Source organism: Centropristis striata, chromosome 23 (genome assembly GCF_030273125.1).
Source record: "Centropristis striata isolate RG_2023a ecotype Rhode Island chromosome 23, C.striata_1.0, whole genome shotgun sequence".
Taxonomy (NCBI): Eukaryota; Metazoa; Chordata; class Actinopteri; order Perciformes; family Serranidae; genus Centropristis; species Centropristis striata.
In genome coordinates this window covers 5,657,068-5,683,467 of record NC_081539.1, presented here as the reverse complement: position 1 = coordinate 5,683,467, position 26,400 = coordinate 5,657,068, and the positions used below count along the sequence as shown (strand labels likewise).

General features: G+C 35.5%; 2 protein-coding genes across 3 annotated transcripts in view; both read right to left on the bottom strand.

Annotated features, from left to right (window-relative positions):
- LOC131961872 (ribosomal protein S6 kinase alpha-3) overlaps nt 1-9,299 on the bottom strand; it is an 80,301-nt gene extending 71,002 nt beyond the window's left edge. Inside the window, exon 1 of one of the 2 annotated variants that reach the window (XM_059326787.1) lies at nt 8,887-9,299. In XM_059326787.1, the coding sequence (XP_059182770.1) occupies nt 8,887-8,943 (57 nt within the window). In that variant the 5' untranslated portion in view covers nt 8,944-9,299. The remainder of the gene's footprint in view (nt 1-8,886) is intronic. The other variant, XM_059326788.1, reaches the window with a different exon arrangement.
- Nucleotides 9,300-11,717: 2,418 nt separating this feature from the next.
- On the bottom strand, nt 11,718-25,717 carry LOC131962040 (pyruvate dehydrogenase E1 component subunit alpha, mitochondrial-like). The gene is made up of 13 exons (XM_059326992.1): nt 25,507-25,717; nt 24,095-24,115; nt 22,102-22,257; nt 20,845-20,910; nt 19,858-20,031; nt 19,070-19,196; nt 18,891-18,982; nt 18,104-18,196; nt 17,596-17,751; nt 16,732-16,803; nt 15,834-15,901; nt 15,621-15,729; nt 11,718-14,684 (listed from the first exon to the last, which is right to left on the bottom strand). The coding sequence occupies exons 1-13, from the start codon at nt 25,564-25,566 to the stop codon at nt 14,520-14,522; spliced, it is 1,359 nt and encodes a 452-aa protein (XP_059182975.1). The 5' UTR covers nt 25,567-25,717; the 3' UTR covers nt 11,718-14,519.
- Between the last annotated feature and the right edge of the window lie 683 nt (nt 25,718-26,400).

Here is a 26,400-nt window from a genome sequence, read left to right as displayed (position 1 = left end):
GGCAAATTATTACTAATCAAAGTGTGCAGAATTTGCCATTAGTAGCTCCAGTTTGAAGTGGACTTATGGATGTACAGACGACTGTCACTGGATCACTTTAATACTGAAGAAACTTCAAATGTGAAGATTTTTAGCATGCAAAAACCACTGCAAACACTTGCAACATGTGACTCACAGGGGACTTTGTGACACTCGGTAGTAAAGTGTTTCTGTTCAGCTGAAGCATCATTTTAAGCCTCATATTTGCTCTGAGGAAGCATTTATGTACCCAAATAACGATTTACTGTCACATTATTATAGAGCTGAAATGATTCGTGGATCGACATTAAACTAGTTTGAAAAACGATGCATGATTTCAGTCAGACATTTGAATATGCTTTACGAAGCTGTGACAAGAATGTTTTACTATTTTCCGACATTTCAGAGACAAAAACAATTTGTCATATTTTAAAAAGAAATCTGCAGAGTTATCAGTAATGCAAATTTAAACTTATTTGCATTTGCACAGTTTTGGAGACAAAGACACTTTTTTACAACATTTGCTTGCATCTATTGCTTATTGTTTTACACCAAAAAAGATTTAAAAAAAAAAAAAAACATTTTGAAAAGCTTTGCATGCAAAAACTCCTACAAACATTTGCAAAGTGACTCACAGTCAGTAGTAAAATGTTTCTGTTGCAGAAATATCAAAACTTGGCCCCTGCTCCTAAACTTTGCAAGGATTTTCTGCTTTTTTCTTGTCTTGTGTGATAGTAAATTGAATATTTGGGGATTTAAGACATTTAAAGACCTCCAGACCTCCAGTTTTGGGAAATTGTAACATGCATTTCTTTAAAATTTTCTGACATTTTAGAGACGAAACAATCAGTCACATTTTAAAAAGAAATCTGCAGAGTAACCAGAAATGATAATAAACTTTCAATCTTGCATCACAGTTTTGCAGACAAAGCCACTTTTTGCAGTGTATTTATGGATGAACTGACGACTGTTGAGAAACTTCAACATGTGAAGATTTTTAGCCAAGTTTTGGGGTTTAAGTTGCAACTTTTTTTGCAGTGATTTTGACGCAGATTTATGGATGTTTATTGTATCGATGCTTGGTAATCTTAATGATATCCTCTGCACTGAATCTGCAAATATGTGCATAATATTAACACTGAGAGAAGACTCACACTGTGGTAATCAGGGTCTTTAAATGACTTTAATTACCTCCATGTGCTGCGAGCTGCTGTTCCGACTGCTGACTGTGTGGTTAAGTGGCCAAATCAGCGGGCCGAGCTGCAATAACTAACTTCCCGTTGCTTTCAGAACAACTGCATGTACCTGCTCTCCTTTCTCCTCATGCAGCGTCTCTGCCAGCTCTCCCTCTCACAGTTTGAAACCCGGCTTTGACTCAGAGCTGCATTGTTTCTGCAGCAGCGAGACAAAAACTGTCAAGTATTTAAAGCTGGAATGAAACACTCTGTCATTTACACCAGAGATTAACATACGATCTGGACACTTTATCTGGACAGCGACATCAGATCGCACAGCCTTTTGCATTTATAGCTGGTATTAATAAGCCGTTTTGCCATTTAACCTGCCATCAAAAATCGGAGAATCTAATTTGGCATCCCTATAGGAGCTTTAACAGTCCAATAATAATGATTATTATCATTTGATAGTGACTTTTTAATGTCATTTGGCGTCCCTGTGGTTGCTTTTCAAGTAGAATAATTATCTTATAGTAACTTTAAGGCATATTATAGTTCTTTTTACTCTATTTTAATCACATTTGGTGTCCCTATAGTTGCTTTAAGAGTAGAATAATGATCTAATAGTGACTTTAAGAGGGTATTATAGTTCTTTTTACTCTATTTTAATCATATTTGGCATCCCTATAGTTGCCTTATGAGTAGAATAATGATCTAATAGTGATTTTAAGGGGTATTATAGTTAGTTTTACCCTATTTTGATCACATTTGGCGTCCCTATTGTTGCTGTTATAGTAGAATAATGATCAAATAGAAACTTTAAGGCGTATTATAGTTATTTTTACTCTATTTTAATCACATTTGGCATCCCTATAGTTGCTTTAAGAGTAGAATAATGATCTAATAGTGACTTTAAGGGGGATTATAGAGCTTTTCAATCTAGTTTGGTGTCCCTATTTTAGCATTGAGAGTACAATAATTATTTTTCTGTGACTTTATGGTGTATTATAGTGGGGTTTTTTCATATTTTAACTAGTTTGGCATCCCTAAATGAGCTTTAGGAGTAGAATAATGATCTAATATTGACTTTAAAGTTGCATTATAGTGCTTTTAATCCTATTTTAATAGAGTGTGGCATCTCTATAGGAGCATGAAGAGTAGAATAAATATCTAATACAGACTTTAAGGCGTCTTATAGTGGTTTTAACCTCATTTTAACCAGATCTACCATCCCTATAAGTATTTAAAGCTGGAATCAAACGCCCTGTCATATACACCAGATATTAACATACGATCTGGACACTTTATCTGGACAGTGACATCGGATCGCACACCTTTTATAGCTGGTATTAATACGCGTTATTGCCATCTGACCTGCCATCAAAAAAATCTGCAGAGCTTGCAAACTAATTTTTCTGCAAAGGAGGAGCTCAACTGTGGCTTGTTGTTGAGGTTTGGGAATGCAGAATGTGTAAAATATACCATTTGCTGAAATCAAGATATTAAACATACATAAAAAGGTTGTTTTTATCATGTTTCTTTGCGTCAGTTCACTTTTGTACCCATTGTGCTTTTGCATATTGAGAAAATGAAAAGAAAGTGATCGATCCTGCTCAGAATACAATAGATTGTTGCATGATATAAAATAAATGGAAGTCCCCAGGATAAATTCAGAGAAGCAATTTTATATTGTGGCAGTATTGGTATTTAGTTGATTTAACTTAATCTTCAAGAATCAAATCCAATTGAACTTGAGACTCGAATTGGGAGACTGATGCCAATATTCAGCTTTAGTGGAGGCAGAAAAACACAGCACAGTCTGCGGATTATCCCGAGTAACCAGAAAAATTGTTTCTGGAAAGAGACTTTGTTCTCATTTCTCTGAAGTGGAGCTGCAACGTTCAGTTACCATCAACATTATTTATTCATTAGTTGGATGATTTTGTGGGTTAATTGCTTAATTGTCTGGTCTGTAAATTGTGAGATAAAGTTCACAAATTGACTGTTTTGTCTAAACAGTCCAAAAGATATTTGTTTATATGGACAAAGAAAAGTTGCATTTAAGATGCGTTAATTGGCAAATTTGATGCAATTACTTGCTTGAAAACTGACACAATTGATCGAAAAGGTGAATTTGAGAGCTTTGTGGATATTTTATTCTAATTTGGCATCCCTATAGGAGCTTTAACAGTAGAATAATAATGAGCAGAATTATTTAATAGTGACTTTAGTTGCATTGTGGTGCAATTTAGTTTATTTCAATCATATTTGAAGTGCCAATAGGGTGTTTAAGAGGGGAATAAGTATTAAATAGTGACTTGAGGGTGCTTTATAATCTCATTTGGCGTCCCTAAAGTTGCTTTTAGAGTAGAATATTGATCCAATAGTGACTTTAAGGTGTATTATATCTCTTTTACTCTATTTTAATCTAATGTGGTATCTCCGAAGGATCTTTAAGAGTAGAATAATGGTCTAATAGTAACTTTAAGGTGTATTATAAAACTAGTTTGGCATCCCTAGTTTAGCATTTAGAGTAAAATAATAATTTAACTGTGACTTTATAGTTTTGTTTTGACCTCATTTTGCCCTCATGTTACATCACTATAGGACCTTTAAGAGTAGAATAATGCATATAACAATGATTTAATGGTGACTTTAGGTGCATTGTGGTGCTTTTAATCCTATTTTGCACAAGCTACTTCATTCAGAACTTTTAGGTGATAAGCTTAAATTATTTATGTAATATGAGGGAAAGTTAAACCGGAATAATTATACAGTGACTCATGATCTTAATGTTTAATTCATCTCTTAAATCATCCTAAAGAGGACAAAGTTCTCCACAAAGATCTTTCCTCTCAAACTCCACCAGACTGATGCTTTTAAAATGTACAAAACTTGCCTCTCTACGCCTCGGAGGTCAAAAACCCATTAAAAAATCCTGCAGGAAACTGACATTTTCTATTAATTTCTGACATTTTACACAAAAAGCAACTGATGACAGCAGCACTTAAGGATATTTCACATGCTACTAAATACTCCAGACGTACAACACTGCTATTGTGGCGTGTATCAGGAATGGACAGGAATCTGAATACAGGAATCTGAAGAACTATCTCCTACTGAACACCTCAAAGACTAAGGAAATGATCAGAGATTTCCACAGGTTCAAGCCCCCCTTCAGCCAGTGAATACTTGTGGGTTGGACATGGAAGTTCTAAGTATCTAGGTGTTTACCTGGATAATAAGTTGGACTGGTCCCTAAACACAGACGCTCTCTACAAGCTCTAAGGAAGCTCAAATCTCTGGACATCTGTAGTAAGATGCTGCAGAAGTTTTATCAGTCTGTGGTGGTAGTGTGTTGTTTTATGCTGCAGTCTGCTGGGGAGGCAGCATCACACACAGAGATGAAGGCGGTTGGACAGACTGGATCAGGGATGGGCAACTGGAGGCCCGGGGGGCCGCATACGGCCCGCACCCTCACTTGAAGTGGCCCTCAGTACAACTACATGCATTTGAGCATGAAATCTTAAGAGTGCAGTGTAAAAATGCACAAAATTACTTCTTGCAATTAATGTTGGTCTGCTGAAATCAGTAAGTGGTTATTTTTTATTTGCTTCAAATGGTCTAATAGGAACTTTAAGGTGTATTATAGAGCTAGTTTGGCGTCCCTTTTTTTTTTAAGCATTTAGAGTACAATAATAATTTAACTGTGACTTTATAGGGTTTTTTACCCTCATGTTACATCCCTATAGGATCTAGTATGACAAGTATCTCACTGACCGCTCAGCGACCTAAAAGCACTTGAGTCCTAATGGACTCAAACTGAACCCATGGCTCTTACTCTGCTGTGTTTCTTGACTTCATCCTTGCTTGTGTTGTATTTACTCTCATTTGTACGTCGCTTTGGATAAAAGCGTCTGATAAATGACATTGTAGAGTTGTAGACTGGTCTAAAGAGCTGGTTCTGATCTAAAGAGCTGCTTCTGTGGTTGGAGCCAGGTTGGAACCACTGGAGGAGGTGGTGGAGACAGGCACTGTCTACATGTTCCAGGCCATCCTGACATACCTGGATCATCCACTACAAAAAACCTTTATGGACGAAAAAACACAGCAGTGGACGGCTCCTCTCTCTCTCTGAGAGATAAAGAAGATCCTTCTCTCCTGCAGCCATCAGGCTGTCTCATTCTTCAATAATTCACAGAAGAAGCTAACAGACTAACTGAATTTCCACTCAGGGATAAATAAAGTAATTTTGTATCGAATTTGAATTGAATCTGAACGCTGCCTCCTCTCTAATGTACTTTCCTTTGTGTGGTAAGAAAACATTTAAGGCTGCAGAGTGCAGCTTCACTGCTGCAGTCATCTTGATCTGCACTCGTCTTTGTTTCCACACTTCTGCAGACAAGTGCAGCCCCTCTCTGCTCTTTGTGTGTGCACTCAATGATCTTGTCTCCGGGGCAAGTAAAAAAAAAAAAAAAAAAACCTGCAAAAGCATCTTTTCTTCATTCCAAAACTTCACCACTCTCTCTTTTGTGCGTGTGTTTTGTCCCGTAGTGGCCTAGAAAAGAAGCCGGTGCGACAGCTTATGACACATCACCCAGAGGCTCCGAGGTGTTACTCTGGGGTCAAAGTTCGGCCTCATTGATCGACTGAGCATCGGCACGTTTTACTCCGTCTGGTTGAAAGTGAGAAGAGAAAAGAGAAAAGAGGCCGCGTGGGAAAAGCTGCGAGCAGGTACGAGCTTGTTAGGACGGACAGACTGAAAAAAAGAGAAGCTGGCTCAGTGACTCAGTGCATTTTTTGAGTTTTTAGCGTGAATCAGGTTTGATTATTCACAATCGGCCTACAGAGTGACACACACACACACACACACTGAACTGTTTCTCCATGCAGCCCTTGTGACACCTCATACAGGAAGTGGACACACACACACACACACACACACACACACACACACAGACTTAAGCTCTTCCTGAATCATGCGGTCGGAGTGGCACCGCCTCCTGCTCTTTATCAAGATTCAGAAAGTTGTAGGAAGGAAAAACTGGAGACACAGGAGCTGCTTTTGTTTCAAATCTGTTGTTTCAGTTTTTGGAGGGAGAGAGATTCTTTTTTTCCCACGCTTTGCATGCATTTTGTTTTGTTTTGCACCGAGAAAGATAAAAAAATCAAAACCATTTCAAAAAAGCTTTGCATGCAAAAACCACTACAAACATTTGCAAAGTGTGACAAGTGTTTCTGTGCAGCTGAAGCATCTTTTCAAGCCTCATTTTTGCTGAGAAAGCATTTGTGTCACCAAATAACAATTTACTGTGACATTATTATAGAGCAGAAATAATTTGTGGATTGACATTAAACTAGTTTGATCAACGATGCATGGTTTCAGTCAGTTTTTGTTGCAGAAATATCAAAACTTCTCTGGTAGCTGCTCCTAAAATTGGCAAGGATTTTCTGCTTTTTGTTTTGTTTTGTGTGATAGTGGATTGAATATTTGGGGATTTAAGACATTTGAATATGCTTTAGGAAGTTGTGACAAGAATTTTTCACTATTTTCTGACATTTTAGAGACGAAACAATTTAAAAAGAAATCTGCAGGGTTATCAGTAATGCAAGTAAAGCATCATTTTAGCCTCATTTTTGCTCTGAGGAAGCATTTGTGTCCCCCAGTAACGACTTTCTGTCACATTATTATAAAGCTGAAATGATTCGTGGATCGACATTAAACTGGTTTGATCAACGATGCATGGTTTCAGGAGGAAAATTAGGAAATTGTGACGAGCATTTTCACCATTTTCTGACATTTCAGAGACGGAACGATTAGTCATATTTTAAAAATAAATCTGCAGCGTTATCAGTAATGTAAATTTAAACTTGTTTGCATTTGCACTTTGTGACAATTTTAACTTGCATCACAGTTTTGGAGACAAAGACACTTTTTTTTAGAACATTTGCTTGCATCTATTGCTTATTGTTTTACACCAAAAAAGATAGAAATCAAAAACAATTTTAAAAAGCTTTGTATGCAAAAACAACTACAAACAGTTTTACAGTTCTTTTCTGCAGCTGAAGCATCATTTTAAGCTTAATTTTTGCTGAGAAAGCATTTGTGTCCCCAAATAACGACTTACTGTCATATTATTATAGAGCTGAAATGATTCGTGGATCGACATTAAACTAGTTTGATCAACAATGCATGATTTCAGTCAGTTTTTGTTGCAGAAATATCAAAACTTCTCTGTTCGCTGCTCCTAAAATTTGCAAGGGTTTTCCGCTTTTTGTTTTGTTTTGTGTGATAGTATATTTAATATTTGGGGATTTTAGACATTTGAATACACTTTTGAAAGCTCTGACAATAATTTTTCACTATTTTCTGACATTTTAGAGATGAAACAATGCGATGCAAATTTAAACTTATTTGCATTTGCAAAGTTTTGGAGACAAAGACACTTTTTTAGAATATTTGCTTGCATCTATTGCTTATTGTTCACACCAAAAAACATAAAAATCAAGAACCATTTTAAAATGCTTTGCATGCAAAAACCACGACAAACATTTGCAAACTCACTCACAGTCAGTAGTAAAGTGTTTCTGTTCAGCTGAAGCATCATTTTAAGCCATTTTTGCTCTGATAATTTGGCATCACTTTAGGATCTTTAAGAAGAATAATGAGTTTAATTATTATCTATGGTGACTTTATGGTGTGTTATAGAGCCTTTTAACCTATTTTATTCTAATTTGGCATCCCTGAAGAAGCTTTGGGGGTAGATTAACTATCTAATACTGACTTTAAGGTGTATTATAGTGCTTTAAACCCTATTTTAATCTAATGTGGCTTACTCTTTAAGAGTATAATAGTGAGTATAATAATGATCTAACTTTAAATTGTATTATAGTGCTTAGACCCTATCTAATAATGCGGCATCCCTTTATAATCTTTAACAGCAGAACAATAAGTATAATAATGATCTAACAGTGACTTTAAGGTGTACTGTAGTGCTTTTACTCCTATTTTAGTCTAATTTGGCATCTCTATAGGATCTTTAGGAGCAGAATAATGACTAAAATGATAACCTAAGGTGACTTTATGATGTAATATAATTCTTTTTACCCTATTTTAATAGAGTGTGGCATCTCAATAGTTGTTTTAAGAGTATAATAATAATCTAATAGTGACTTTAGTTGCATTGTGGCTCTTTTGATCCTATTTTAATCTAATTTGGCATCCCTCTAGACGCCTTAAGAGTATAATAATGAGTAGAATAATGATCTAATAGTGACTTTAGGTGCATTGTGGTGTTTTTAATCTTATTTAATCTAATTTGGCATCCTTCTAGAAGCTGTAAGAGCAGAATAATGATCTAACAGTGACTTTAAGGTGCATTGTGGTGTTTTTAATCCTATTTTAATCTCATTTGGCATCCCTCTAGAAGCGTTAGGAGTAGAATAATGATCTAATAGTGACTTTAGGTGCATTGTGGTGCTTTAAATACTAGTTACATCTAATTTGGCATCATTCTTAGAACATTTAAGAGTATAATAATGAGTATAATAATGCTCTAATAGTGCATGGTGGTGCATTCACTGGCATCCTGTTCCTCTGTGGGTACTACCTGTCTCTACTACATGACTGCAGCCAAACTGAAAGTCACTCAACTGTCAGTTTTTAGTGAAGAGGACAAACCAAACGTCTCACCTCTCCAGCCCCCAGAGGCATCTTCTGCCAGGGATCCGCCAGCTGAGCCAGAGGCATCTTCTCCTCCTTTTATCCTACTTTTCTTTCTGTCTTTCTTCTTTTTTTTATTCCTCTTTTCTGCCCCGTTTGTTCTCGTCTCGTCCCTCCCTCGGTCGTACACTTTTCAGTCCAACCGGCTTCTCTTCTTGCTTCCTTTTTTTCTTTTTCTCACTGTGTGTGTTTGTTCTTTAAGCTGGTTCCTCTTCTTGTTTCTCCAGTAGAACCGAACCGGCCGCGGAGCTCCAACCGAGCGACGGAGCCGAGCCAAGCCGAGCGAACACCTTCTAATTCCGGATCTGCCGCGGCGCTGAGACCGCCCCTTCCTCCGGGCGGACAAACATGAGGAGGAAGAGGAGGAGGAGGAGAAGAGGAGGAGGAGAAGAGGAGGAGGACGCCCTTTTTCGGAAACTGATTGACTCAACACACACACACACACAGTTATCTCTCTCTCTCTTTTTTCTGTCTCTCTCTCATTTCCGTTGTTTCCTAATATGGCGGCCGGTGTCGGCTTACCTGTCCGTCAGCCCGCTGCGTCACGCCTGCGTCACGACAGGAGGCGGCTTCCTGAGGTACCGAGGAAAAGTAAACTATGGCATAATTTATTATTTTATTATTTATTATACAGCGATGTATAACAACATGTCGGTGACTCATTCATAATTCTGACAATACAATTTTTTTATTTTTTATTTTATTTGTTTTAAACCAGTGAAGTGAAGAACCTTAAGGTGTGGTATGATGCTATTATTTATATACAGGTATCTATATATTTACATATTTAGGTATTTAGATATTTTATAGCGTAAGGTGTGTTGTGATGCTATTATTTATATTTAGATATTTAGGTATTTAGATATTTATTTATTTAATTTATTTAAAACCAGTGAAGTCAGGTAGGGGTATATCATAATAAATAACGGTATAATATTTATTATTTATTATAAATATATTTATACATTAGTGACTTTAGGGTGTATCATAGAACCTTAAGGTGTATTTTGATACTTTATAGTGTATTTCTGAATATTTTATTATTTATATACATGGATATATAACATGTCGGTGACTCATTCATAATACTAACAAAATAAATATTTATTATTTATTATTATGCTTTATACTGTATTTTTGAATATTTTATTATTTATATCCAGGGATATATAACAACATTTTGGTGACTCATTCATAGTACTGACAACAAAAGAAATATTTATTTATTATGCTTTGTAGTGTATTTTTCAAGATTTTATTATTTTATTATTTATATACAGGGATGTATAACAACATGTGGGTGACTCATTCATAACTCTGACAACAAAAAATAAGAAAATCTATATTTATTTATTTAAAACCAGTGAAGTCAGGTAGGGGAGACCGGGGACAGTTGGCACAATTTTACTCTTTATATCTTTGGCATAATTAATGGTATAATAATTAAACTAGCATAAAAAAATAATGCACCAGTAGAAATAATGACATTTATTTCAAACAAGAAAAGGTTACTTTAAGGTGTATTACAATGCTTTTTTTAATCATAATAAATAACGGTATAATAATTAAACTAGCATCAAAATATGAGAATTTTCATTTATTTGATAACTTAAGCTGTAGATTCGGATCAATGACAGAAAATATAATTAACACATAAATTATGATGTATTATAAAAAATGAAACTTAAGTATACATTAAAATGCACCAATTATTATGAAGAACGCAGTCTTTTTAAAATGAAGCTGTTTTATTCTGACGTCTGACTGATGTTACAGTTTGTTCTAACTGTGAGGATAAGAGGAATTTCATTAACTGCCAATAAATTATCAGAGCGACAACACTTTCATCTGATTAACTGTTGAACTGTGATGTTTGGTTGCCATGACTGTGGATAAATAAGAGAAGTTGATTTTACAGCCTGATAGTGAGACCTAGTGGTCAGTGGTGGAAGTAAATACTCCAACATGGAGTTATAGGATTAAAAGTAATTTCCTGTGACTGTTACACTAAAATAAATATGTTATTCATTTTTATTCAATCATACAGTCATACCATAGCATGTTACCAATTTTTTTTCAAAATTGTCATTTTTTTAAATGCCTAAAAATGTTTAAAAAATGCCCATATTATAGTTTGTTGATACACATTATCACATATTTTATCCAAAAATGAGAGAACACTATATTTTAAGATGTCCAAAATTTTGGGGGAAAAAAAGTCATAAAGTTTTTGTCAAAAAAGTTTTGTTTTTTAAATATTACATAAAAGATTGTGTAGTTTACAATAAATTGCTGGTATGAAGTGATAAGTAATTTCAGTTATACTTCACTTCTATAAACTGTTGGGTTGTTTTATTACAACAAAACATCTTAATTTTTGTAAATTAATTTAGGCTCGAAAGAAAAACTCACTTTATAGTTACTTTATAATATTCAGTATTATAATATAACATATTTCCATTTTTTCCATCTTATGTTTTTTAACGCATTGTCCTTTTATGCTCATTTTATGTAATTTAATTTCCTTATTGAACACATTTTTGCTGCATTTTTTATATTACTTTTTATTGGTATACATTAAATTTAGTTGAGCAAATGGCAAATATATAGGAGTATAAAGTTCCTATTTGTTATTTTATTAATCAGTTCAATTTTTTGCTGGTGTAACAATGGAAATTTCCCTGTTGTGTGACTAATAGTCACTAAAATTTTTACTTTTTCTACACAATTTGTTTTCATTCAAGAAATTCAAAACTTCATGATGAGAACACATGAAATAAGAAAAACAAAAAGACACAATATTTATCTTCACACTTTCCTATTGCATTTATTTTACAGCCAAACAGATTAAACAGTCTCTCAGTCCAACACACACAAACAGACAAGTAAAGCTTGGTATCTGTACAAGTTCAGGTCCAGTAACGGTAAACGTTTATAGGAACATGAGGAGGATCCTGTCGCTGCTGTTAGTGGCTCCAGATTTAATGCATCTTCACATGAAGCAGTCACACAATTCTACAAAAGAGACTAAAAGGTGTGCAAATAAACTGTAAAATATTATATCAGTGCTTCCATCAATCATCGATCAACTTATGTTTGTAAATGTTGCTCTGTATTTCTCTTTTAATAAATAAAATCTCTGCTGAATGTAAATATTGTAGTTTTGGGGCTTTGATGCACTGATCAACAGTCATCTTAAAATTCAGAAATAACTTAAAACAAACAAATATGCAGCTTGTAAAGCAGAATTTACTGAAGTACAGGGTTCCTACACAGTTTCCTTTTAAAAATTCTACACTTTTCCAGACTTCTTGGTAGTTTTTTGCAACTATATTTGACATACGAGTTCAAAAATCTGCACATTTATTATGCCAATAAATGGTTTTAAAATCCAATTTTTGCAAGCATGATATATTCTGACAATATGATGTCATGTAGCCAAATAACTGACTTTTACTCAAGCTGCAATGCTAAAGAAGCACATTACATTTTTATCATGTATGCATTATTTGTTAAATTAAAGAGTAATACTTAAAAATTTGTATATTATGTCTGCAATATAAATTTTTTCTTTGTGTAATAGTGCAATTTACAGCTGTTTATATTGTTCCGAATTTTACATTTCTTATTGTTTAAAGGGTTAATACTTTAATATTTTTTGTCAATATTGCTTGTTTCTTTTCATTATTATTTTATTGTTGATTTATCCATTTTGGGACTTATCAAAAGGAATATCTTAGCTGTAAATTAAGTCAAATAATTGATAAATATTCATTAAATGAATGCCATTTGAGACCTTAACATACAAGAAAAGACTGGAAACTAATTTTTTTTCCACACTTAACCAGATCTGAAAATTCAGAAAAATTCAAAGTGTATTTTAAATTATGTGTAGAAACCCTGTAAGTAAAAGTAAAACTGCACAAGGCCAATTTTCGGCTTCACACAGACCCTATTTTTTGTTTCATTTGTTTTTGTTGGGTTTCAAAAAGTATTTAAAATTATGCAAGTATTCCCTGCTGCAGCTGGTAAAGGGAGTATTTCAACCTTATATATACTGTGGAGTTTAATCTGTAATAATGTCATTTTATTTGATTATATTTGCTATATAATGGTGGCTATGGCTAGAAAAAGTGCTATACAAGTGCAGTCTATTGACCGTTCATGTTGTGGAATAAAAAGTAGAATATTTTCCTCTGAAATGTAGCGAAATAAAGTAACATAAAGAGTAAAACACCTCAAATGTTGGACCTAAAGTAAAAGGATTATAGTGTTACCTGTCCTGTAGTGGGTCCTTTCCTGCACCGTCTTAAAAACAGTTTGAACTAAAACAAAAAGGAGGTCTGAAAAGACAAAAAACTCAAGTGAACTGACGTTAAATATTCATGATTGATTGTTTTTTCTCCCCTGAAGTTGCCGCCAGTTCCTTCACCATGTAACATCCATTTATTGTTTTTGTAAGAGCACACTATAGACTATCCACCGGGCTTTTTCCCATTATTCTTCCGTTTCTTCCATGTTTTTTTTCCAGTCGACTACTCCTCCTGGGGTTTTGGTCGCACATACCCTTAAAAAGGTATCAAATCGACCGGCTCGGCCATGACAAGTGTGCCATGTCTTTTCTAAGGGTTTCAAGAAACTATTTTTAAATTATTCGGCAAAAACACGCCAAAAAATCCCACTCATGTTACCCTATGGAGAGGCTAGAGTGGATGACATCATCGCTTAGAGTGCAGAGGGAGAGAAAAAAAATTGTCAAAAAATAAATTTGGAAACTGCGCTCGAAGCCGCAGATGCCACTCTGGCAGACCAATGTGAGGGAGAAGACCAATTTTCCTACGTTTCCATGTATAAATTACTTCTGTAAAGCTTCATTTTTCTTCACAAAACACATATGTAGACGTTCAGGAAGAACTCCGGATGCTCAAAGTGAAGTCGGATCAATGATAGGAACTATGGTTTGGCCAAAAATGCTTTCTGTTCGAGGGGAACTTTCTGCTGTTTTTCAACCCTCTCTCAGTGGCGTCAAATGTCACAGGAGCAGCTGATTTCAGTTGATTGCTCTGCTCTGATTGGTGGCCGCTAGCTCACCCTGGTTGCTTGGCTACCAAAGCCAGAGTCAAGCACACTCAAAACTTTCTTTAGAGATTTTCTAGTTTCATCTCAACCTTTTAACTCTCTGCAGGTTCCTTGCTAGATTAAAACTGTGGGGTTATAACATGAGTTTATAATTTGTCTGAAAACAGGTAAAATGCTGCTACGATAAAGTGTTTGAATAAGAACAGAAAGTCACATTCAGGGGGAGAAGAAGAGGAAAAGAGGTCCGCTAAGTTTTGTGCGTATAGGACGAAGCCCTGAAATTATTTGAAACCTGTAAAAAGTGCACACAGCTGCTCACAAATCTCGAAAATGAAAAAACAAAACAAAAAAACAACAACAACCAAGTGACAGCTCAAAGAATAAATGTAAAATCTTTCTCTATAAAACTATAAATAAATAACACTGACAGGTTTCAGGCCCGTTAAGGTGCAGGAATGATCTAAATGTTCGGGCTGTTGGTTTCGTCTCAGGTGGAAGATCAGAGTGTATCAGAGTGTGTGAGTCTAGCTGACAGACTTGAGTTTGATCCAGGGGTTGGTGCCGCGGACCTCCATCGGGGAGTCGTTCTTGAAGATGTGGTTGCAGAGCTCCTCCAGCGGCGGCTCGGGGTCCGAGGTGGCGAACTGAGCCGCCTCCTCCACCTCCTTACGGATCGATATGTCGATCTCCTGACAGACGCAGAGGAGAGGAGAGCCATTAGTGTTTTTCACCAGTATATGCTCCAGTTATGACGACTTCTGCACACATGAATATATTTGCACGACCTCTTGGTCAACAACTGACTGTAACCGCACGTCTGACTTGCACTATTGCACAGCAAACTGCACAACTTGCACCTTAAATACTATTTATACCTGTATATCTGACAGACAGCAAAGTGAGATTTTCATTGTGCAAGGAAATGTGATCGTTTTGTGTGAATGACAATAAACTTTGAATTGAATATTGTGAAGCAAATTTTATTTAAAAAAAAATGTATATAACAGTAACTATGACTTCACTTGCAGGTTATCGTTTATTTTCTCCTTGTTACGACATCAGCCAAAGTTTTATTTCTCTTTATCTATTTAATTCCTGATGCATCTTTAGTTGTGGTAAATGAACTCAGGCTAGAAACAAACTCAGTTTTCCATCTTATTTTCTGTTAATTATGGCATTATATCACTGTTTTATGTTCATTTTGTGTCATTTAATTTCCTTATTGTAAACAGACAAGGCCATCTTGCGTTTCTTCCTCTCCCAAACCTGCAGAGTGCAGCAATTCTTTAAAACTATAACTTGTAGATCTTCACTTGCGGATTAACATTTTATTTTTTTCCCTTGTTACGACACCAGCCAGTGTTTTATTTTATTTTTTTCTGGTTTGTATCAGTTTAATGTTTGTCCCTGATGCATCTACTCAGTTGTGGCACTCCCAATTAAGTTATATAGGCGTCTGTACAATGACATTGAAGGCTGTTATCTGATTCTTTCTCTCCCCAACCTGCACAGTGTTGGTACAAAAAAAGTTAAAAATGTTTTGCAAAATAGCAAAAGCTACAGTTAAAACAAATATGAACAAGTGATTTTGGTTGTTTTTTGTGGCTCTGTGTGTGTGTGTTCACCTTGAACTCCTCCACAGCCGCCATGTTGTTGCTGAGCATGCGCTCCTTCAGCATGGTGATGGGGTCGCTCTTACTGCGAACCTCCTGGATCTCCTCACGAGTTCGGTAGCTGCAGGAAGTGACATCACAGTCAGGACAAACTCAACTCTTCCCTGCAGCGTCAGATAACCTGACCTGAGCGGTTTTTCACCATGAGGTAGAAAAATGACTCACCTGACGCCTGGGTCACTCATGCTGTGTCCATGGTAACGGTAGGTCTCCAGCTCCATGACGATGGGACCCTGAAAACAACAACAACAACAGGTCATTTGTCAAAGCTGTTCACCATCTTCACACAATGGTTCAAATCTGATGATTCTCTCTGAAAGGGAAGACATTTCAAGCTTTACAAACTCTCATTACCAACATTATAAAAGGGAACTATTTCAGAGTTTGATTTGTGGAAAAGAAGTTAGGAAAAAAATAAATCCAAGTGATTAACGACAGAAAGATCATGTGAGATACAGGAGGGGAAGTAGAAAGAAATATAATATTTTTTATTATATCACTAAACGCACCAAATACTTGTTGCCCTTCTCTATAAAAATGCTTATTAATTATATTATTTAGCAAGTTATGCATTCAAAATAATTATTCCAAATAAGAAAATACTGCTTTATATAATAATATAAATAAAATTCACATAAGTAAATATATCATTATATTAAAAAATAGAAAAAAATTAAAGGTGAAAAAAAACATGGACATGCAATAAAATCAGTTTATAATTGTTTTTTTGATATTCCTGGAAGTAGAAATAAATAAAATGTAAATATCATCACTAAAATCATATATTCTTTACATTGCACTTCTCTATGAACATGTTTATAATTTTTTTTTATATATACATTTAGCATGTTATGCATTCAAAAAGATTATTCTGGATTAGAACATACTGCTTTATATTAAAATTCAAATTTAATAAAATTCAAACAAAAGTAAATGTGGTATTAAAAAACAAAAATGCAGGAAAAATATGGGCACATTAGGACTGAGTGCAGCACACATTCCTCATGGTAGAACCATTTTATAGTTTTTTGCATTTCTGATAGTTTCTCTCAGCTCTGCTCACCTTTCCTGATCTGCAGTGGTCTGCAGCGAACTTTGTGGCCTCTCTGACACACAGAACATCCATCCCATCCACCTAGCAGACACAGACACAAGAGAAAACAGGTTAAAACAAGACAGGAAACATTTTCCTGCAAGATCCATACTTTAACCCTCTGAACCACCAAACTTTTCTTTAAAAGATCACCCAAGATAAACCGTTTATCATAGAAAGAAACTGTAAAAACAGGCATTATCGTTGGAATTTGAACTTTACATGTGGAGAAAACAGTTTGTGTATATTTGGTAAATGTGCTTTTTTGGTTCTTTTTTTTACAACATTTTGACACTTGGAAAGTGTTTTTATATAAATTCCATTTCTTTTTCAATTTAAAAAAATAATTTATTAGAGAAATTAGACTTTTTATGTCATTCTAGCTGTTATTCTGCACAAAGACATGTTTGAGTTGTTCCCACTTCTTGCCATGATTGTGCTGATTCCACAGAGCTGCAGGACTTATAGATTTATAGAGATTTTATATGTTGCAGTAAAATACAAGGAAACAGAAGAAAATGCAAAAAAAAAAAAGAGAAGCTAAATATGACCTAACACAGCTCATTGGGGTTCAGAGGGTTAAAGAGGTTTTAAATGCAGCATTTAGTATTTCCACAGTGTGGTATTGATTGTGTGCAGTATCATACATGAGCATCAGACAGCTGTATGGATGCTCACACCTGCAACTGCCAGAGCGGGCGCTCAGCCTCGCCCGTTATAGTCTCGGTCCGTTCAGGCCAGCTGCAGCGTACGGACACCAGAGCTGCAGCTACCGCCCACGACCAACAGTCTTATATTCATAAAACCATTTATTTAAACAGGTTAATGTCTCACTCTGATTCCTGGTATGAAGTCTCCTCTCTTGTAGTAGTCGGTGCTGGCCGACGCTCTCTCCACAGACGTCCCCATGCCGTACTTGTTGTTCTCGCAGATGAAGATGCACGGCAGCTTCCACAGCGCCGCCATGTTGAAGGACTCGAACAGCTGGCCCTGACCGGATCAGAGGGACAGAGGACAGAGTTCAACAAACTTAAAATATATGCTAGAAATGTTCCTGATGACGACAAAAGTTTAACCAAAGTCGGCTAGTCTAAGAGTAAGAAAACAGCACAAATTTGAGGACTTATTAATCTATAAAAGGGTAAAATATTACCTGAAAAAGTATTGGATACATTGAGAGTCATGGAAAAAATATTAGACCTGGTACAACTAAAGGTACATTTGTTTGGACAAATATGAGCTATTTTTGTTTATCATTATGAGAGTTCAATTCAAGAGCTGTTATCTAGACATTTTCCATGGTTTTCTTGATAAAGGTTTTGTTATTATCAAGAAAAATTACCTGGTTTGCTGCTCCGTCTCCGTACAGCGTGGCACAGAGCTGGTTGTTGCCTTGGTACTGGCAGGCCAGAGCGATGCCGGCTCCCAGAGGAACCTGAACATTCAAGAGTTACAGGAAAATTATTTCTGAATAGTGTCTGTTTGCACTGATAGAACTAGACTTCTGCAACAGCCAAATGAGGCACAGCAAAAAAGGTTAAAATAAAAAGTCCTGTGCAGCATTCTCCAAGTGATAAATATGACTGGGCAGTTTTTAAAGTTCTAGATAATTAACATCAATTTACATTTATTTTGTATTATTCTATTACTGATTGGAATTGTATTTGTCTGATTTTACAAAATAAAAATGTGATAGTGAATCAGGGTATTTGGGGTTATTTATTATTTTAATTGATTTTTTTATTAAAGGGAACACAGCAAAAAACATGAACCATCAACAATTATATTTATTTTATATTCCTAAATAAACAACATTTCAATAAATAAAATACAACAATGATTTAAAGAAATAATTACATTTTTTCCCCATAAATATATTTTAAAATAAAATATATTTAAATACACAAAAATTATTTAAAATATATATTAAATAAATAGAATTCCTAAAATATTTTATATCCTTTATTGTGTGAAGTGAGTACTATACAGTTTATAATATAATATAATGTGTGAACTATTCCTACAACAACTTGATTCATAATTCCTTAAAATCTGTGGACCGCCTTACTTACACTAGATAATAAACTACAATAAAACGTATTGAAGTATTTCTGTGTATGTGTGTTTACCTGAGCTCCCACGATGCCGTTGCCTCCGTAGAAATGTGGCGCGTACATGTGCATGGAGCCTCCTTTCCCTTTGGCCACGCCTCCTTTACGACCTGACGGAGAGACGGAGACGTGTGACGGCTGCAGGAGCGTTAAAGCTTCAACTCGTCTACAGGTTTACATTCAGAAAGCTCTCTCACCTGTGAGCTCGGCCAGGATCTCTTTGACGGAGACGCCGCGGGTGTACGTGTAGCCGTGGGCGCGGTACGCCGTGATCAGGTGGTCGGACGGGTTGATGGCCGCCTCGATGCCCGCTGCACAGGCTTCCTGCAGGAGAGAGGGACATTAGAAACAGGCAGGGAGAAGAAAAATAAAATAAAACGATTCATGTTAGTGCATCTTTATTAATGCAGTAAATTAATTTACTTTTTTTCTTGTTTTTCTTTGTTTATTGTGCTTTTGTTGGAAGACATTTAATGTTTATTTTTACTACATTTTCATTAAAATGCATATTTAACATTTTAAAAATATTTTTACTGTAATTTTTTGCCACCCCCTTTTTCTACATTAATTTATTTATGTTTCTTAAATTGATGTACACCATTTTATATTTTATTTTATGCAAAGATCTGTTCTATTATAAGATGCTCTCTGTACAGTGCAATTACAACATGCAAACATTTCCATCTGTGCATGAAAAAAAGAGATTTAAAACTAAGAAAAGACACATCACTGTAGAGATACACACAGGTGCACTTCTAGAAACAAGGATAATTATAAACATAATGAAAAATCAATGAAATTGTATATAAATGCATATAAACTCACAAGAAAACCAGTGATAATCACAAATATCTATGCATTATTTACCAGAAGAGTCTCTTAAATGGATTAAAATATGCAATTCGCATATCAATTTTTCCCCAAAGACAAATCAGCAATGTAATTGGGAGAACTGAAACAAACTTTTTAACTGCCGTGTCCTCACCTGTCCGTCATACAGGTGGCAGAAGCCTCTGATGATCTTCTGTTTGTAGAGCTGGTCTGCTTTGAGCTCCATGCGTCTCACCGTCTGCATGATGCGGTAATAGTGCAGACCCTGCTCCCGGGTCAGCACCGCCTTCAGCGGGGGGCCCTCCTCCAGACGGTGCACGTCGCATTTCTACCGGGACAGCGACGAGAAAAACAATACACATTTTACACACTGTTACACACTTGCAGATTCTGTAATATACACTGTTGGAAAAATGTTGTATATACAGATTCCATTTTGTTCAATTTCTTGTTTTGCAGACAAGTTTTCCCATGAATATTGAACTATTTGCAGTGTTTTTTTTTTTTTTTTTTACAACCTTGTCCTCTCTGCTCTGTGTAAACAGCCTGCAGCGACGTTTGATTTTCACAGAATTACTGTCAAGTGACCAGTTGTCTCAGCAGAATTAATCATGGTTTCACAGTCTCGCCGAGAAGAACAGAATTTAATGGTTTTAACAGGATCTGGTTCGTGCAAATGATTTAGTTTTGCACAATTTTAAATTAAGTGATTTTTTTCCCCCCCAATGGAAGCATTTGTCACACATGATTCTTTGGAAATGTAAAAAAACAAAAACAAAATTGTATTTCTTATGTTTTATTTACTTTTTCTGTTATGCGTTGAGAAAAGCGTTATATAAAACGAATGTAACAACATTAAAAATCAGGGGATTATTTCTGTTTTTACAGTTTCTTTCTACATTTTCTGATTGTTGTAAATTGTGTGATTTTAGCAATTTTTAAGAAACATGCCATTTAAACCCATTACCAGGTTCTTGGGGTTAACAGCTGGGAAAATTGTTTTTTTCTCCCAAAATTAAAACAGTTCTTGCAGCACTTAGAGCTAAATTTGTAGCATGTCTGTTCCAATTTTTTTTTGCACAAATTAAAACACAAAAACGTGCATTAAAATCTAATTTCTGTGATTTTAGTTTCGACCCACCTTGATGTCGAAGGTCGCCTGAGAGGTGAAGTCTGCGTAGGAGCGGGAAACCACGACTCTGGCACCCTGGTGACCAAACACACACACACACACATAAACATGAGTCATTTAAAACACACACACACACACCTCACACCGTCACTGACACACAGTGAAGCACAGCGTCTTCACAGACAGCGTGGAGGGCTGCCCTCCTCTTCACAGCAGCTGGGGGGTCAGAGGGGCTAGGAGGGGTCGGGTTCAGGTTTTAGGGGGTCTGGAGGTTCACCAGGACTACTGCAGCGGTCTGTGACATGGAGGTCAGTAACAGGGCGGGAGGAACAACACCAACAAATTATTTCAAACATTAACCCTCCAACAGCTGGTTGGTTCTGAGAGAATAAAAAAAATGTAGTCCTGTTTATAGCAAAACTCAGTGTTTTATCACTGCTGTATGTTAAAATGATTAAAATATAGGTAATTTTTCCACACATTTAATGCATAAATGTTGCATTTAATTTTGCATTAATTGTACTCCATCCACTTCATACATTTATATAAAAACAGTTTAAATAAGTTAATAAGCAATAAATTGCACCGTTTTATTTGATAATTGTAATTATAGTTTTTTTTTAAAGAACATATAATGCCAAATCAAAGTGTGGTGATTTAGAAATTGTAGAAAAAAATATATATACTGTATATATAATAAAATATTGATAATTGTAAAAATCACCATGATAACTTCAATATAATTAAATAAAAATAATGGTGCAAAAAATATTATTTGCAATCAATTGTAAAATTGCATTGGGGAAAATTAAATAACCTAAATAAATAAAACAGTGACAATAAAGCACAGTGAAATAAATTCAATCAAACATTCACTGATTACAGCTTTTCAGGTTGTTTGTCAGACAAGACAAGAATTTGAAAATGTTAAAAGAAGAGAAAAATACATTCAGAGATCAGGAAATAATTTGTAAGTTGCAGCTTTAATTTTGTAGTAAAATCAATGAAATAATAAAAGCAGGTGCTTAGAAGACAACCCATGCATGCGATTTTCTGTTTAAAAAGGTACGTTTTTCGTCACTTGTCATCTTCAGTTAGTGATGTCATAGATTTCCCAGAAATAAAGATTAAACCCAGAACCAAGAGATGGACAGTAATAGTTTTTGGTGCCTTTAAGAGCTGAATATAATGAATTATAGGCAGATAAGTGAAGTTCCCCCCTGTTAGTGATCAGGCAGACATGGAGGATGCTACTCGTGTTCTTACTGGTGCGTCTAGCTGGTCGGTCTGGGCGCTAACTAACTGAGCAGCAGGCGCCCTAGTACTGACTGGTGGTGGTTTAGGTGGTTGTCGCTGCGTCTGAGCCAAGGCGGGCGCCGCCGGCGAGGTTATACTGACGTACTCTGACAGGTCAATCAGCAACTGGGGAGCACAGGAGCCAACCAATCAGAGCACAGCACAGCCAGAGGAGCTCTACAGAGTGACAGGTGAACACAGCAGCAGCTACATGTCAGTAAGTTAGTAAGTAAGTCATCAAGTAACTAAGTCAGTAAGTTAGTAAGTCATCGAGTAACTAAGTAAGTAAGTAATTCAACAAGTAAGTAAGTTACTAAGTAAGTCATCAAGTAACTAAGTCATCAAGTAAGTCAACAAGTAAGTAAGTTACTAAGTAAGTAAGTCATCAAGTAAGTCATCAAGTAAGTAAGTAAGTCATCAAGTAAGTAAGTAAGTCATCAAGTAAGTAAGTCATCAAGTAACTAAGTCATCAAGTAACTAAGTCATCAAGTAACTAAGTCATCAAGTAACTAAGTCATCAAGTAACTAAGTCAGTAAGTCATCAAGTAAGTAAGTAAGTCATCGAGTACCTAAGTCAGTCATCTAGTAAGTAAGTAAGTCATCAAGTGACTAAGTAAGTCATCAAGTAACTAAGTAAGTCAGTAAGTCAATAAGCTCTACAACAGAGTGTACAGGTGAGAACAACAGCAGCTACATGGAGACAAACACACAAGATGACTTCTAGAGGCTAAAATAAGCAGAAACACACATGGAGTCTGGCACCAGCCCAACAGTGTCTACACTTATTCGGATATTTTTAAATTGGCACTTTATAACAACTTTTCTCTTTCAGTCTTAACGCAACAGAGTTATTAGTATCATGTGAAACTGGACTGACAAACGTCACAATGAGATCTGTTTGGGAAAGGAGCTAAAGAATGCTCCGAATGTAGGATACATAATTACATTTTTAAAAAGTACAAATGTGTTTGTCGCCTATTGTCCGAGGAAAGCCTCCGTTCTAAAACAGGATTCCTTAGCAATTTATATAGCAGAAGTGCTGTAATTCTTGCAGAAATCGCAAAAAAAAAGATTTTTAGAATCCAAGTCACAGCATAAATTTTCTATGGTGTTCCTCAGGGTCTTAATGTGTTTTTATTTATTTTGATCAATCCTCAAGTAAAGAAAGCGCAAATTTGACACCTATTCGGTTTAAAAATTGGCATTAACCCAAAATTTACTGAACAATTTAAGAGCTATAATTCAGTATAGTAATGGACTTCATACAAAAAGCCATATTTCACTTTCAGAATATATTTTAAATACTTAACTCGTAAACAAACCAAAATATCCAGGGCGAAAGTAAAGGGGTTAAGCCCAGTTTTCTGGGTTTTTCTTTTTGATATGAAGTGCACTGATTTGTCAGGTAAATTACAGTATTTTTCCAAAAACAGCTCATATTAATTACAATATATTACAGATAATATTTATATAAAATTCATAAAAACATACCGTGAAGTTTTTATCCATAGTGGCTTACTTTTTAAGTGTGAATATATAATATTTCTGCATTAAAATTATTATTATTTCCATAGTTTAATGCCAGCATTGCTAAAGAGTTCAAACGGTCAGTAAATGTTGTGCCAATGTGAAATATCACCGACTTTCCACGCAAGAAAAGGGATTAACTGTACTACCACAAATATTAAACCATTAATAACATCAAGAAAATAAAAAAACACCACAAGACTGATGTGTGGAATGGAAATTTTCAATTAGATACAAAAAATTTAAAAAGGAAAATTAAATTAAAAACAGTAAGACAATTTTGATTAATTGTATTCTAGATAAAAAGAGCAATAATATTAATAAAATGTTATTTTCCTTGTTCGGAGTCACTTTAAAGAAGCTCCTTGGGAAACATCACTGCAGAGAATAGGAGCGAACCTATGGACAAACATGAGCTGAGCAACAAGCTGCTTACCTCGGACACTGTTTGGGCTCCCTAGGGTTCAGGCGAGGGGGGAGAAGGGAGGAGAGGAGGGAGAGAAGCAAGAAATAAATAGGGATTGTCGTGTGTGAGTGAGTGAATGAAGAGGGAGCGGAAGGCTGAGGGAGAGAGCGAAAGCAAGAGTTCTGCTTCTTCAACACAAAGCCGTAAAACAACAGAGTTCCTACAGTCAGTCAAGTTTTTGTAGCCAAATAAGAGAAGTTAACTCCTTCAATACATATCGGAGTTATGTAAAGAGTAGATATATTAGAGGTGATGCATGTCAGATTAATTCTTCAGACTGTAGGATTTCTGCTGCCATTAAAACTCTACAACACAGACACAACATGCTGTCAGTGCTGAGGCTTTGGCTGTTGAATAAGCTCAGTGAATATGGACGCACTGATGCATCTTTACTGAAACCAATATCTTCTCTTTACAGGCGTCAACAATTGATATTCACATGTCTAAGAGTTTAAAGTGTAGGGCTGCAGCTTCTGATTATTTTCTGGATTAAACAGTGGAGAGAAAATGTCCAAAAGATGTCTTGTTCTGTCAGTATAAAACCCAAATATATTCAGTTTAATAATTATATAAAAACAGAAGTGAATATCTCCATCTTTTACATAAAACAGTAAAAACAACCAAAAACCTCAAACATCACTTATTGTTGCTGCACAGGATTCATATCAATCAAGTTAATCTTTCGGGGTATTTTATAAAAAGGTAAATAAAATGTTTTAATTGGTCTTGGTGCAATATATTAAACATTTGTTCGACATTGTTGTCACCCAAGAACATGCTCAAGGCTCAAACTTTGGATTTGATGACTCAAATCTTGCTTAAACTAAGTAACAGGTCGCTTAAATGCATCTTTAATTAAGTTATTAGAGCGGACTGAGTGGCACAAACTACATTTAGAAGTTTTCTTTGGTTATTTTAAGAATAAAATTGTATTTTTATTTTATCCATTTTAAACCAGATATTGGTCACGTTTGATCACATCAGTGCGTCCCAACCATAGACTGTTCATGATTAATTAGTAAAAAGCTGCAAGAGGAAGGCAAACCAACACAATCAGACACATTAAAGGTTAATTAAAGAGACAAATTAAAGATAAAAAGAAAAAGAAGAGAGACAGCGCATCTGTAGCCCCGCAGTTTAGCCGTGCTGTTTCTTAGGTCACCGTTTTAGTCATTCAACTATCACCAAACACAAATAATAAACTTATATTCGACCAGAACATGCAAACTGAACGAACAAGAGTCAAACTAGCCGCTGTGCTAACATGCTAACTGCTACCTCACAAGGTCAGCGCCAAGCCAAACAGAACCAGGCTATGCTAACTGTTAGCATCCGCTCAGAAACGGCCCCAAAGCTCGACGTTCAGCCCCAAAACCACTCACCACATTCTTGCCAGTGATCCTACAGAGTGCGTTAGAGATAATGGTTAACATATTTTTCATGCTACTGAACGACGGACCGGCTCTGAAGGGATTATTTCAGCGGATGTTAGTCGCTGCTTTGGCTGGCTTTGCTTTGCTGAGGCTAATTCCGTGTTAGTGTCCGACCGAGAAACGGCTCCGGGTGATCCGCTGGCTGCGCCGAACATTGGTTCCTCTCAGGGTTTTATAGCTGCCGAAAATGACGATTGCTGATTGAAAGGATGATTGATAAATGAGTGTTAAATGTAGAAATAAAAGGAATTAGTCCCTGCTAAATATTAAAACAGTAATGTGGATATAATGGTAAGAATCCGTGTATCATTCGTTCTTTCCATTTTCAATTGGCAATCAAAAATCAAATGATGCAAAATTGACTGGTTATTTTGTTATTTGTTTTTTATTATCACACAAAAAATGAAAAAAAATGCTTGTTTTTTCATATTTCAATACTAGGCTCAGATCAAAAATACAAAATGGAAAACCCAACCAACTAAATATAAATTAAGAACATTATATCTTAACAAATCAATTCATTTTCATCTATTTTATTTTGGTTTACTACAATACACCTGACAACATGACTGTCAGAAATACAGATAACAGAAATAATTATATACAGATAAATAATAATAAAGAAAATATATTTTATTTTGAACCAGATGTTCAGGGCCTAAAAGTAATATGGAAAATTAATAATATATGGCCATAAACAATTGAAAAACTAAAAACTAAAACAAAGCATAAAATAAATAGGATTAATGGGCAACACATAACGTGTTATGTGAACGTTTTAAATGTTCAGCCCAAGATGAGATAAATAACTGATGATGTAATAGTGATGTCATCAGGGGTTAT

Coding starts and splice junctions, on each gene's coding strand:
- LOC131962040 (XM_059326992.1), bottom strand. CDS start 25,566: ATGAAAAATATGTTAACCATTATCTCTAACGCACTCTGTAGGATCACT. Junction 20,032..20,844: donor AGGCGACCTTCGACATCAAG/GTGGGTCGAAAC, acceptor CTGTCCCGGTAG/AAATGCGACGTGCACCGTCT. Junction 14,685..15,620: donor CGGCTGTGGAGGAGTTCAAG/GTGAACACACAC, acceptor TGCGTCTGTCAG/GAGATCGACATATCGATCCG.